Source organism: Poecilia reticulata, linkage group LG14 (genome assembly GCF_000633615.1).
Source record: "Poecilia reticulata strain Guanapo linkage group LG14, Guppy_female_1.0+MT, whole genome shotgun sequence".
NCBI lineage: Eukaryota > Metazoa > Chordata > Actinopteri > Cyprinodontiformes > Poeciliidae > Poecilia > Poecilia reticulata.
Genome location: NC_024344.1, coordinates 24,652,978 through 24,667,448, shown reverse-complemented (window position 1 = coordinate 24,667,448; position 14,471 = coordinate 24,652,978). Strand labels below are relative to the sequence as shown.

General features: G+C 39.3%; 1 protein-coding gene across 1 annotated transcript in view; it reads left to right on the top strand.

Annotated features, from left to right (window-relative positions):
• Positions 1–766: 766 nt before the first annotated feature.
• LOC103476305 (calpain-5-like) overlaps positions 767–14,471 on the top strand; it is a 38,967-nt gene continuing 25,262 nt past the window's right edge. The window contains exons 1-2 of the mRNA XM_008428546.2: positions 767–923; positions 7,729–7,902. Of these exons, the coding sequence (XP_008426768.1) occupies positions 7,738–7,902 (165 nt within the window). The 5' untranslated portion in view covers positions 767–923; positions 7,729–7,737. The remainder of the gene's footprint in view (positions 924–7,728; positions 7,903–14,471) is intronic.

Below are 14,471 nucleotides of genomic sequence, written 5' to 3'. Positions count from 1 at the left end.
TCCTCTCCGGTTGAAATGAAGACCTCCGTCAAGTTCAGGCAGATTACACAGAAGACTTCCTTTATGAACCTCCGCAATTTTGGCTTTTTATCGGCAATAAGTCATCCAAATAAACCCTTGAAATATGTGTCTCTGTGTGTTTGAGTCAATTTAGGCAACGTCTAAGTTTCTCTTTTTGAAATAAACTACTAGAATAATTCTGGTGTATTGAGAAGAACCTTTATTGAATTTTGAAACACGATAAGCAATGATTAAAAAAAATGTCGGGCTTAGTAAAGTGGAATTATTCCTATCTAATACTTTTTATAACATGGAACTCGGAAAATCTAATATCTGTGTAGGAATTGAACGCACCAAAATCAATTAGCAGCTAAAGTGTAGTTTGTCTCTCTGAAGCTAGGTTAGCTGCCACGCTGCTGCTTGGTAAATATTTGTTAAATCTGTTGTTTTTGCTGCATGTTATCTATTAATAAACTCTTGAAATTAAAATAATTGACTGTAAAGGTAACGACAATATTGAAAAAAAACTTTTTTTATAGTTATGTCTCAAAGTGCCGCTTGAAAATCAAAATAGATAAATTTTATAATTAGCAAGATAGCTAGTTTTAGTGGCTGTCTTATTTTAACATTTTTTGTTGATGTCACCGACATTATTTACTATTTAAATCTGGTTTTGACGACTAAAATTATGATAAAGGCAGCAAAGTGTGTCTTATTTTGAAATATGAGTAGGTGAACTTCCTGTTGCAGCGCAGCTGCTTGTCGCTGGAGTGGAGCTCCGTCAGAGGACCAGGGAGAGCGTGGTGAGGAATCCCAGCAGCCCCCCCGGAGAGTGCGAGCCGGACCGGCTGGACCCCCTCCCCCTGCCCCCGGAGGAGGACCCGAGAGAGACCCACGTTGCCACGGGAGAGGCCTCGGTTCAGGTAACCGTTCAGTGCGTGCGGTTCGTGCTGCTTTTCCCGGGCAGCCAGGTGCCTTCCAGAGGGCTGCTGGAGATGGAGAGGCGGCGGGCGGTGAGCCGCACGAACCTCTGCAGACCTGACATCCTGTAGCAGTCTGATTTATACAGTCTCTGCACAAGGGTTGCTATGCCAAAACTGAAGGGGCAGGTTAGGGGTCGGCTTTATTTTAGCACCAGATTTCACCGGTGTGAAAGGGTATGTGCGCCTCGATGCGCAAAAATAGCGGCACATATTATACATGCTAAATATCAGAACCCCCTAGTCCTCCTCTTCTGCTTTTCCTTGTGAGATGCTTTGCTTGTTTTTGTATTCTGTGTCATATGCAGGCGTGATGATGGTTTAACTGCAGTTCTGAATATTTCAGAAGCACAGTTTTCTACCAAAACAAATCCACCGTTGCTACAGTTATTTATTTGCAGAAGCAATTTTATAATACTGGTAATTCTCTTAAAGAACAAAAACACCTCATTAGTTCTGCCTTCAAAGTGGAATTTTGTATATGTGGCTGAGGAGCCTGTATCCTGCAGAAAAATGTAGTAATGGATTAATATTTCTTAGATTCGTTATTCTCAGAGGAATTTATTGACATTATATGCTTTATGGACTGCTGAAAGCCTATAAAACCCCTACTAAATCCATGTAAATATTAAGAAATAACATGTCTATCGTTGGTTAGGGAAAAAAAAAAGATGATTAAATAGTTATTTGTGGTATTTTGGAGGCAAAAACAATGTATGAATAATAGAAGTTAAAGTTAGATAAGTTACCAAAGTGGACCTTGTCAGGGCCAAACCCTGGCTGATCTGAGGAGATACTGCATAGGGGAAATCACGATGCTGGGAGGATGGGAAGCTGGGATAGCCCTCCTCTCTGATGCAGAAGGGGAGTGAGGGTGGGTTGGTGGTGGCAGAGGCAGTGGCTGCGTTGGTTTGGATCAGAGATGGTGTGGCGCACCCATCCCTTCCTCCCTCCCTGTCCGTGGTATATACTGGTGCATTACTGCTCCCTGTTCACTTCTGAGTGTAATCAGTCTGTCAGCAACAGCAGACTCAATAAGTCACCCCAGCACTAACACAAGAACACACTCTCCTTTCTGATTTCTGACCAGAATGTTGCCACAGTCAGCTGCCTCCTGCTGCGTGCATCAGTTCTGTCAACAGTTGTAATCATTGTTTCTCACAGGGAAAATATGTTTGTCTTGACAACAAGTGATACAGTGTGGCAGACATGTTTCTTTCTTTCTTTCTTTCTTTCTTTCTTTCTTTCTTTCTTTCTTTCTTTCTTTCTTTCTTTCTTTCTTTCTTTCTTTCTTTCTTTCTTTCTTTNTTTCTTTCTTTCTTTCTTTCTTTCTTTCTTTCTTTCTTTCTTTCTTTCTTTCTTTCTTTCTTTCTTTCTTTCTTTCTTTCTTTTTTTCTTTCTTTATTTCTTTCTTTCAGGGTTCCAGGGTTCCTACAGAGTCAGGAAATGTCAGGAGGCATATGGAAATTTGATTAATCAAAAAGTTTGGACAAAAAATTGAGTAGGGCTGAAATGATTAATCAAATTAAATGTGGTGAATCGATTATTGAAATAACTGTCAACTGATTTAGTAATCGATTAATCGCTAACTGATTTAGTAATCGATTAATTACTAACTAGAGTATATGTATATATATATATATATATATATATTATTAAATATTTACAGATTTAATTTCTTTTCCCATTGTCCCAAACATCCATTAATCCATAGAAATCCTGTGTAGTATTATTGAGCCATCCCATGGTCTCTTATTTTACATTGAAGTTCAGTTTTCTTTGTGCCATCTCACCTGCAGTTCAGCAACAAAACATACAGATCATTCCAATTATGTCTGCTCTTTGTGTTTAGCAGTGTGAATTATTTGTTGTGGCTCTAAAGATGAAAAACGGCTTATGGGTTCAGTAATTTATGTTCGCTGTACATCAGTGCCGAGGCTGTCTCTTCAGAGAGTTGCCTGAAGTCACTAGCAACAACATGGCCACGTTGTACCCAGAATAAAACAGTTAAAGCAACAAGCTCCCACTGTGGAGAACCACTGAGGTCCAGGAAATCAAATTACTTTTTATCTTCAAAGGAAGTGTAGCACTGTGTGATACATGAATATTATTATTAATATGTTGTACAATAGTAATATAAAATTTGTTTGTATTAATAAAATTGACTTTTTTGAACATTACATCATAATATAATGTTATACCCTCATCAAAAACAAACCTGGAGTGTTGCCTTGATTCTTTTATGCATGTTTGGAAAAAAAAACAACTTTAATTTGCATGGCAACCATTCGGCTGTGAAAAATGCCTGGGTGTACCTACCCCCGCCTTTGACACGCAGCTCCTCCTGGCTAGTCTGAGTTCCTTCAGCATCTGCTGAGCTCATTATAGGAACTACTAATAGAATGCTTCAAAGAATGGTTGTAAACAGCTTCATGGAGGAGAATTGTTGTGATGACATGTTAAAGGTGGAGTGTCGGAAAGAGTAGGAGCTTCTTAAAGACACAGACAAGGTGTCATTTTGCAAAGTAAAATTTCTGAATTTATGTTTGACGTACACAGCACGTTATAACAACTGACATTGCAAACACATTGTATCACCCCTTTAAATTTCACTTAACATTTTCAGCAGAGATAATGAGAATATCCTAAATTGTTTAACATTTAAATTTATTTAATTAGCAAGTTTTCTTTGTAAAAGTGCAAAGAGTTCATAGTTTGATTCTATGAAAATCAAACTATGCATCAGATTATAGCATCATATAACTACAATCTGATGCCATGAGTTTAATATTTCTGTTTGAAATATATGTATATTTAAGATACATCTCACCAAATAATATCCAAGTGAATTCTTAAAAAATCTAGAATTTGATTTGAATATAATTACTTTTCCACCTAAATATGTACCTTTACAAATTAGTTTCTTAATTATGGTTCATCCACATCAGAAAAAATACACAGAGGTTCTTCTTGTGTGCTAATAATGTCTTTGGCTTAGCCCTTTTTTTAAATTTATTAACTCAAAATATTTAATAACTAAAAGCTTTTGTTTCAAATTTCCATATGTCAAAAAATGTGTGCAGAACGTCCCAGCCAAGCAGCTAGAATATACAGTACAGTGTTTACACTTTTGGGATTTGATGTGATAAACCGACACTGACCAGGTTCCTGTTCCTGCCACAGTCTGATGCTGCCAACACCATATTTCAGGGAGGGGATGGAGAGTTCAGATGTAGTGTAAATATTTTTGTGTGATTTTTAAGTGGTGGATTGTCGAGGTTGGCTCCTTGGAGCCATTGGGGCTCAGTTATCCCACAGGAGCTGTCCATGGTGCTGCCCAGGCCGCTCTGATGTTTGGGCTACTTTTTTTTTTTTTTTTGACAGGGATTTGCTCAGATAACTCATTTGTGTCATCTTGTGGCTAAGATGTATCACAAAGTTGAACCATTGCATTTGTTTCTTTTCTTGCAGAGTTGTTTTTATAATTGCAAAGTTTAAAGTTAAATGTCTCCTTATGAAGGCTGATGATTGTTGTTCTTGTCATAACAGATCAATTCATTTCCTGCTTTTTTTCATAAATGAACTTTAAAATTATTCAAAACTACCAAACCTTCAATCAGTTTCAGAATGTTAAGCTTGTGGGTACCAATTTATGTGTGACTTTTCTTCTTCACACTTATAAAGTGAATACTGTACTGCACCTTTGTGGTGTAGTATAATAAAATTAGTGGTGGGATTGGATTAAACATTTTAAGAATAGCTTTGCTGATAGGCTAACTGTTTTAGCTAAACTTTAACACAACAATAGACGTTTCCAGTTTCAAATCAGATCATTTTCATAAGCAAAAATTAAACCCCAGTGGATGGTTGTTTGCCGATATCGCCTGTGCATCAGATTTTTGGGAGTACCAGAAAAACGCAGATATGAAGGTTCCAACTGGAAACGTTGTTGTTTAAAAAAAAAAAGTGATTGTCTGTGTAAATGTTTTTAACACCTTCAAACATATGTGATTAATTTATCAAACTTAATATGTTAAAGTCCCGTTTATACTATGTGAACAAGTTCAAGAGGTATGAATACTTTTAGAAGGCACTACAGTTGTTTATGTGTGTATTCCCCATATTAGTGGTTCAGTTACACCATTATCCCTGCTGTGTGACACTTCTGCCAGAATGAGGCACTTAAATAAGATCAGTGTTGATGTTTGCTGACCAACAGCCTGGAACACCAAGTGGCGGTCATTTGTTGCCGGTTTTAGCATTCGTGTTCAGTTTTTATGTTTGTGAGTCGGTTTCAGAGCAGAACATTGCTGCGTCTAGGTGGGCAGCTGGTTGATGAGAGCTGCTGCGGCCTCTGCATTGGACTCCCTCACCTCACAAGAGGCCATTTTTCTCATGCAGTTTAGTAAGTAATAAGGGGAATGAAAGTGGACAAGTGGGTTTTACCATCCAGTTGTGAGAGTTTTGTTGTCAGAGATCAACAGTTTGCAGTAATAGCACAACTGCGACCTAGTGTCAAGTGCTGTGTTTTTAGCCAAACTGTCTTTCAAACTGTCCTTTATTGTTGTCTTCATCTGTCGGACCAGACCAGAAATGATTCATTTTGTTGAGTTGAGACAATATAAATGTGCCGGACATCGCACCGGTTGTTGAAGTCCTGTTTGGTGTAAAGTGGAGCCATTTTGTTTACCAACTTCCCATGAAATTTTCTCCCATCTGTATTAGTTTCCATTGAAGTAAAAGTTCTAAATCATCATTGATCAAATATCACCCAAACATCTGTGTTCACTCCAGCTGCATATCCAGTCTAACTCTATGCTTTGTGCTTTGAGTGACATCATGCTTTATTATATACTTGACATTATATTTAGAATTCGTAATTGTGCTTTCTGAACTTTTGAAAGAAGATTTGTTGCAGTTTATCTTTACGTATTTGACCAAGGTAGTCAACCTTAGGTTTTTGTCAGTTTCTTAATTGTTTATTTGTTATATTCCGAATTGCACTGTGAACAAATAAAAGTTGTTTTTACATGTTCGACTAAGCTTGTGAAGCTATTGGTGCATTTAAATGTGGTGTACTGGTGCAGAGTAATCATTACATTTGTAATTCTGTACATTTATGTCTGTGTTTTAAAAAAAAAAGAAACGTTTTAAGTAGGGGTGCACTTATATGAAAATTTGGACTGACATTGATATCCGATGTTGATATTGCAGTTGTGACCGATAACCGATATTTACTGACATTGTATATATTTCACTGCAGTTTTGACACTTTTGGGGAAAACAACAACCAGAAACACAGCAACAAAATAAAAATAAATATTGCCTGTTTATTTATCTGGCCAATACCGATATGTTAAAAAAAATTACTAATATCGAACAATATTGATGTTAGTTTTTAAGTCAATTTAGCACAGTTTTTTTTATATTGGATTGGCATCGGCCAATATAAGCCTCAGATATCAGTGTCGGTAGTGAAAAAAGTGGTGCATCTGTAGTTAATGGGGAAACATGGTTTGTTTTATATTAGTGCCTACAGATCCATGCTGTTTGGCTGCAGCTCTACTGGTTATTATTATTCAAGGTTTAGAAGATCTGAGACACAAAGATTCATTAGCAAGGCTGCGTTAATTACACTATCGACTGACAGTTCATCCTTTACTTTCGGGTTTCAGCAGAGGTGGTTGTTGTTGTTGTGTTTGGCCCTGTAGACTCTGAGGGTTCATTCTCTGCAGGTAATGCTGTTGGCTCTCCACAGTGGCCAGATGACAGCATGGTTTCCCCCAACGCAGCCATGAGCCAAGACAGCAAGGCCATCTGTCAGATTTAGCTTCCAACTGCAACCTCCCACTCCCCCATGAATTGACTTTATCACTTGCTCAAAAAGTCTGCTAGCTTGTTAGCTAGCTGAACTAGACGTCCAGAATATTAAAGTGAAACATTGATCATACTGAAGGCAGCTGTTAATGCTAACAAGAAGGACTGCTTTCTGGTTGATATCCACACATGTGGTCCTTTCTTTATTTGATGTTTTAATCCCAAATGCCAACATTTTAAAATTAAAACCTAAAAAGCAAACTGGATACATTCCTGTTTACTTTGGTTAAAACATTTCATATTGCTACCGATTACTCCTTACAGCGGTTTTTTTACTACATTTTCTCAGTAACAAAGTACCTGACGATCCAAACTAAGTTGTCTGTGTCAATACTACACAGTTTGAGTCTGAGAGTTTATCATTAGTGTTTTGGACAGACGCTGAATATGAGGCTGGAGAAGAAGAAGAAGAGCACAGACAATGTTCATGGATGGCTTGTGTGACACCTGCTGTGGTGCCCCCTAGAGGGAGTAAAATAAGGCGTTTACCTTTGTGTGTTGACCTATAAATGTAGGTAGTAATGGAACCATTCATCCAGTGGCCCCGTATTGATTATCCTCTCTATCCCTCTGCATGCCCCGAGCTGATCAATGTCTGCTCAGCTCCTTCGATGCACAACAGCGGTAATGAGACCCCAGAGGATATCACTGAATCGACAGATTAATCAGTTTAACCCGGTGAATCGAGGCTGTGCTCAGGGCAGCAGAGCTCAATGAGTTTTTGTTTCCACTGTGAAGGTATTTCAGACTGCTCCAGAGATGATGACATGTTGCGCATTTAGGTGAACGTAGAGGATGGAAAAGCAGCATCTGTATGTATTACACTGTAGAGGAAATGATCTCACCTTGTCATCTGTGTGGTTTCCCTCAGGGCTGAAGGATGTTTACCTCGGTGAAGGCCTTTGAGGGGCAGCAGTACTCCACCCTGAAGAGGCAGTGCCTGCAGAGTGGCCTCCTGTTTGAAGACCCCCGCTTCCCCACCACTGACGACTCGCTCTTTCACCAGGGCAACAGGATTGGACGTGTGGTCTGGAAGAGGCCTCAGGTGAGTTGGTCTGGGGTGTCCAAATGTGGCCCAGGGGGCCATTTGTGGCCCAGCTGAGTGTAGTTCAAGAATGGTATAAATTTGACCCTCCAGTGGGAACTTTTATTAGCATAAACATTTTAATGACAAATTTACGAAAGAGTATTAGGACCACTAACAAAAAGCAAATTTGACTTTAATCTTAGAACATAACTTAGAATGTTAGCATTCTTTCGCTAACGTTTGTTAGCACAAGAATGTTAACTTTAGCCGTTTTCCCACTGCAAGGAATGGAACGGCACGGAATGGGTTCAAAGTAGGGTCGACCGTGTTTGCATTAGAACTTCCGACTCGGTTCCACCCGGCTCCTTGGAACCACAAGAGCTGTGGTTCCAATTGGGCCGGCCAAGCGGTGCTGCTTAGAATCAGCAGCTGATTGGTTTAGAGTCAACCGTTGGTTGAGGCAGTCAGCCGTTGATCGGGTCTAGCTGGCTCTCACTAAACTGTTCTTACTATATTTTGTAAAGAGTGCTCTTTTTAATATTTTTATTATTATTATTTTTAATTTACGATGAATTCCTCTCAATATTCTGCTGTTACCTGGTCCCATGATGAGGTAATTTCTTTCCTCAGCTTACTCGCTGATGAACGAGTACAGAATGAACTAGATTGGTCAACGAGGAATGAAAAAGTTTTCTGCCGCATCTCTGAGGAAAAGGCTTCGGCCGCTACATCGAAACCATTGTTTAGTTTCAAAAATAATGATGTCAGGTACTGCTTTGATGCCACCCTCAGTTATATACAAACACAACAGGGCTGCAGTACGGGTGGAACTGGACCGAAACGTGCCGTTCCGTTCCTTGCAGTGCGAAAACGACTTTTGTTTCTGAATTCTGGGATTGCCCTGATTGCAGTGGAATCAGCCCAAGTGTACTGCTGACTTCAAGTTTTGTTTTGATTTGTTAGTTAATTTTTAAGTATTTCTGAAGATGATATTAAATTTCCATAGAACCGAATATGTTTCAGGTAGAGTGTCAGAATTTCTTCACACAATTGTAAATATTTTTGTGGTTTGTTAAATCTCAGTAATTTACCAAGTAACGCTGATTCCCGGTGCAGAATATTTCTTTATCTAGGGATAAAAGTTGCATTTGTATGCATACAGGAAGGAGTAATAAGAGAGGGATTTCACCTTTCTTCTAACTCAAACATGTAATCTAACTTACATATTCAGGTTTTTTTTAATGCAGGCTCTAACATCTTTACAAGCTTGATATATGCTGCAATAATAGTTGCTTAAAGGAAGTTAGCAAGTACAGAGAGCTTTATATGCATATGCATTATGTACGCACAACTGTTATTGCTTTTGTCTTTTCTGCAGATCATAAATGGGTTTCTATCTTCCGTTGATAGAAAATGTAAAATTTATTTGTTAATTTTGTGAAAATGGCTGGAAGTATTCTGTCTCCTGGTGAATAAGTCTTTCATATGACATACTCTGTGATTGAAATACAGGTTTTTCTTGTGTTCTGAAAATACAAAGACATCTTCACAGCTATCAAACACCTTCAGTTTAACTTTGTACCCAATGTAGCAAGACTTACTATTACTCTATAAAAAAAATAAATGTGATGCATGTGTGGGTCTCCTGATGATGCAACCTGCAATAAATTCTGAGGAGTATTTTTGCCTCTTAAAAGCATCAAAATGAGTCAGCTATCAGTACTTAAGGTCCCTGCAGGATTGGAGATTATTAACCCTACAGTATGACTAATCATTTTTAATTCCCCACTAACTTCAGCAATAATCAGTAATTGCTCCACTGCTCTCTCCTTGTGTATAAGCCGGTGATGTATTGGAGCTTTGGATGATATGAGATGCAGGGCCTCAGGACTCTGCGAGCCGAGTCCCCTGCCGCTGTTATCCCCCTTGCGCAGCAGGCCGTGGTTCTGGATGGTGTAACCTCCTTCTGCCAACGTGCATCGCCATGGAAACTGGGTCACACAGATTACATGTTTTGGTCTGCGCTACTGATGTCAGTCATGCAGACGTAAAACTAGAAGAAGGGAGAGAGCTTGGGAGGAGGAGGATTTTTTTCCGTTTTCATTGGGAGATGATTTGTGTCGTCACTTACTCTGTTGTGTTTGTTGATGTAAAGGTCCAAGGATTATGATTTTTTTTCATATAAAACAGCATTTACTGTTTTTGAAGAATAAAAACAACAAAACAGCAAATTTAGTTTTTTTCAGTGTTAAATTGACTTAGATTATTTTGACCTCATTAGCATATTTGGAAAAATATTGCTTTATTACTCACAAAGCATTTTCCCTGAACACATTTAATTTCCCTTTAGGATTAAATCTGCAGAATGTAACTTTTATATATACCGTATTTTCCGCACTATACGGCGCACCGGGTTATAAGGCGCACCTTCAGTGAATGGCCTATTTTAAAACTTTTTTCATATATAAGGCGCACCGCATTATAAGGTGCATAGACTAGACGCTACAGTAGAGGCTGGAGTTACGTTATGTTATCATAACGTACTGTTATCAACAAAACAGTCCGACTCCGGTCGGTGAGGAGAGCCTTCTGCGACTGGGCCGGGGCGTGGCCGGACGATGGTCACCCATCTCCTTTTGCGCACAACATGTTCGTCGAGAACGTGGTGCTAAATGACCTGCAGACAACCTGATTATAGATGGTTGGTAGGTAGATTGGTCAGTCAGACTTCATTAATAGATTATAAACCAGCGTTCTGACAACTATCCCAGCATGCATCGCACACTTCTTCTTCTACTGGGGAAAATGAAGTTGGCAGCTGCTTACCGTAGTTGCTAGGCCTGTTGTGGCTCAATATTGTTCCATATATAAGGCACACAGGATTATAAGGCGCACTGTCGGCTTTTGAGGAAATTGAAGGTTTTTATTTGCGCCTCATAGTGCTGAAAATATGAATATGAATAATGAATATGAAAAAAAATGTTTTTACATATTTGTTAAAACTGTCACCATGTCGTGATGTCATCCTCGTATAGGCACTGCTCAATGTGCTAATGAAGGAGAAACAACTTATTGTTATAGTTAGATTGTTTATCCATTGTCAACAGCTATCTAGCCTAGCATTCCAGACGCTATCAGGAAGAAGCTGTAGCATAGCAGAGAGCTTGATTTTTTTTCACACTGTCTGTCTTGTACTGTCACGACATGGTGTCATTTTTGACAAATATGTAAATAAAGCTTATAAAGTATTTTTTGAATTAGAGTTGATAATGGCTTCCAGTTAACAACAACCCTCTACAAGGAGGGTAAGCTACAAAAGTTATTCACTGAGTTCCATATCCAGGCACAGTAATGGAAGATTCAGTTGAAGGAAAAATTGTGGACCGATAGGATCCCACATAGTTTAAATTCATGCATGTGGTGTTTCATTATCTACCTCCTTAACTCAATCCCTTCGTCTGTTTTGGAATATATTGCTACAACCAGTATTTACTTCTTTCCTAACTTCCTGCAGCAAGCAGCGGTACTGCATTCATAAATATTCATTTCTCCTGCTTGCGCATGCCTCCTGCTGATTTAAGTTGCCATCTCTTCCCGTGCTATTGTGGGTGAAGATCTTTAGAAGTGGTTCTGCATGACGGGTAAATCCATCTCAAAAGAGACACTGACCTTGACAGGTGGCCTTCATTTTCAGGAAAGATCACACACCAATAACAGAGGCTAGTCTAGGGCGCAGTCCCTGATGTAGCATTATAACCCGATAAAGTTGACTAATTTGGGCTCCTTAACTTACTGATACTTGTGCAGTGAACGCATAAACAGATCTTGGATTGGTCTGCTGTTCTTCCCAACGGGCACTAAAAGCTCATTCTGGATGTACTGTATTATTCAGTGGGGAGTGCATGATAATGAAGTTAGACGTTAAACTACTTAAGGAAAGAGTGCCTTTGAGGGACTGAAATGCTCAGAACCATCAAAATTTAATGAAGGTTTTGGGAAAAGCTTGTTTTAAACACAGCACACCCGCCCTCAGATTTAGCCTAAAGTGCATTTCAGCTCTGGCTGGACGTTAAGGTCAGGTGGGGCCACAAAACTCAGAAAAAGAACTGGGAAGATTAAGGATTAAGGATTAATCTTTGTTTTAATTCAACTTAGGATCTGTCCCTTCTGTTTAAAATTCATATCATGTCAGGTATTTATTTATTAATAATCAAAAGTTTACATAAATTTTCTCAGTATTTGGTAGTGTTGCCTCTGAACTTTCTTCCACAAGCTTCGCTCAATAGTTTGCTGGAGTTCTGGCCCATTCTTCCTGGTAGAACCAGGTGAACTGGATCTGGTTTGTAGGCCACACAAATTTTCTGTAGGCTTGAGATCAGGGCTTTGTGTTGGCCAAAACATTGATTTTGTTGTCCCGAAGCCACTTTGCAATCACTTTGGCTGTATGCTGAGGGTTATTGTCCATCTGGAAGATCAATCTGAGCTCAAGCGTTTAACTTCCTGTTACTTCAATATTTCCACATAATGTTCTTTCGTCCTGATGCCATCATGTGTCTTTTGACTCTTTCTTTGCCCATGAAACAAGACAGGTTTCACTGTGACTCTGTTTCACCATCTTCAGCAGCATCTTCACAAAGTTCTGGGCTTTTGTTCTTCGAGTTAATTTGCACATTTGTCCCAAAAAAACAGCAGGATATTTACAGAGAATGGCTGGGCGATTAATTAATTTTATCGATAAATCGATTTTTAGCTTTTGAAGATTTGAGAAGGATTGATTGAAATAAAAGTCTTTTTTTTTTTTAATAATCTGTTATTTGTAATTTATTTTTTAGAAAAGAAAGTGAGAACAATAATTGACAGGATTCAGATCTGGTATGAAAAAAATCTGAGATTTTATTTCAAGCCATATTGCCCAGCCCTGTTACAGAGAGATAAAGATTCAGTGAGAGGAGAGACAGAAACAGATAAAAGATGACAAAAAGAGAGTGAGTTGGTTACACAGAACCGTTGCATGAGGCTGATGGATCCTTTCCCCACCTGTGCGCGGCTGATGAATGGTGCCAAAAAAGGCTCTGAAACTGGTTAGAAAGTCTTTAGTGGCAGGGTGTTTGACAAGGCTGCGCTCAGCCACAGTATTCACATTACTTTAGTTTCTACAGGGCCGGGCACTGATCGATACCCTATTACTCTTCCACCTGCGCCTGTCTGTGGATAGCGGGCCACCACAGGGAGCTCTCGCTGCTTCTCAGTCTCTGGCAATCAATGCTGCTGTGGACAGGAAGAAGAAACGTGCGTGGAAAACTTAACTCAGATGTACAGTGGCCAAACGTCACTCCTACTCACTGTACCCTCAGTGTAACCCAGCTTTACTGAATGTAACGTGGGATGAGGGAGTCAGTCGAGACCTCACTGCAGTGGCTTCTGCTTCTGATTAAAACTTTGCTTTTGCAGCATTCAGCTTTGCAGAGTCAGCAAATGACTGACCTTGCTTGCATCCTGTATAAGTTGTGAATGTGTGGTGCTACCCCTTTGTGTGTATACACATGGCATTATACATTAGCACAAGTGCTGATATTTAACAGTAAAGCTGCACACTGGGCTCAAAGGTGACCTAATTATGCTTCCTTGAACCAGTTAGGATAGGTCTATGGAGAACATAAAACATTTTTGTTACATTTAGTTGCACAAAATAATTCCTAGATAATGAGATTTTAGTCTGCTCAGTTCTGCCCATTTTGAGCTCCTTTCAGAATGTCTCTGTGACTTTAAAGCCAAATAAGCTGCTGCTGACCATGCCTCCCAACTCTACATTTACACTTGCATGTGAAAATAGCTTCAAAAAGATGCACAAATATGCAACCATATATCTTTGAAAAGCATTAGTAAAGCCTTCTGCACAACCAACTTTCTTCGTTTTTCAGGTGTTGTTTGGGTTGCAGTTTACTGCAACGGAACAGGAATATTTTTCCAGAAAGTAAAAGACAGAAAGACAGACATCTCTTCTGTTTATGGCACAATAAAGCATTTTTTTGAGAAGGTTGGGCCCCTAAGGCCTCTGCTTGCCCTAACTAAAACAGGAACACCGCGTGTGCCTCTGCACGCCTTGCCAGGACAAAGGTTTGCAGAGACCAGGACAATAATTGGCTCTATTTAGCAAGAGGAAAGCTCTCAATTAGCATGCAGTGCTGCTGCCATGATGATGCATAGTTCTGCTGAAATGAATACTGGCAGGGATAGAGAAGAAGAGAAACACGGTGCGAATTAGAGTTTCTATCTTCAATTCCTACAAGTACTTTTGTCTCATTGAGAAGCAGTTCAGTTAATAACTTTTTGTCTTCTGACTGTATAAACCAGTCCCTCCAGGACATTGCAATGGTTTTTTTCCTCATTTATCTTAAAACATGTTTTTTTTTTGTTTTTTTTTGCTTTTTTTTTTTTAGCAAAATGGTGAGTTTGTATGTCTGAGAGGCCCCTGGCGGCTCACTTCCTGTAGTAGCTAACCATCCCACACACTATCACATTAACCATGGGGAGCGTGGTTGTGTGTGTATGTGTGGGTTATATTTTTTGCTCTCCATGTGTGTGGG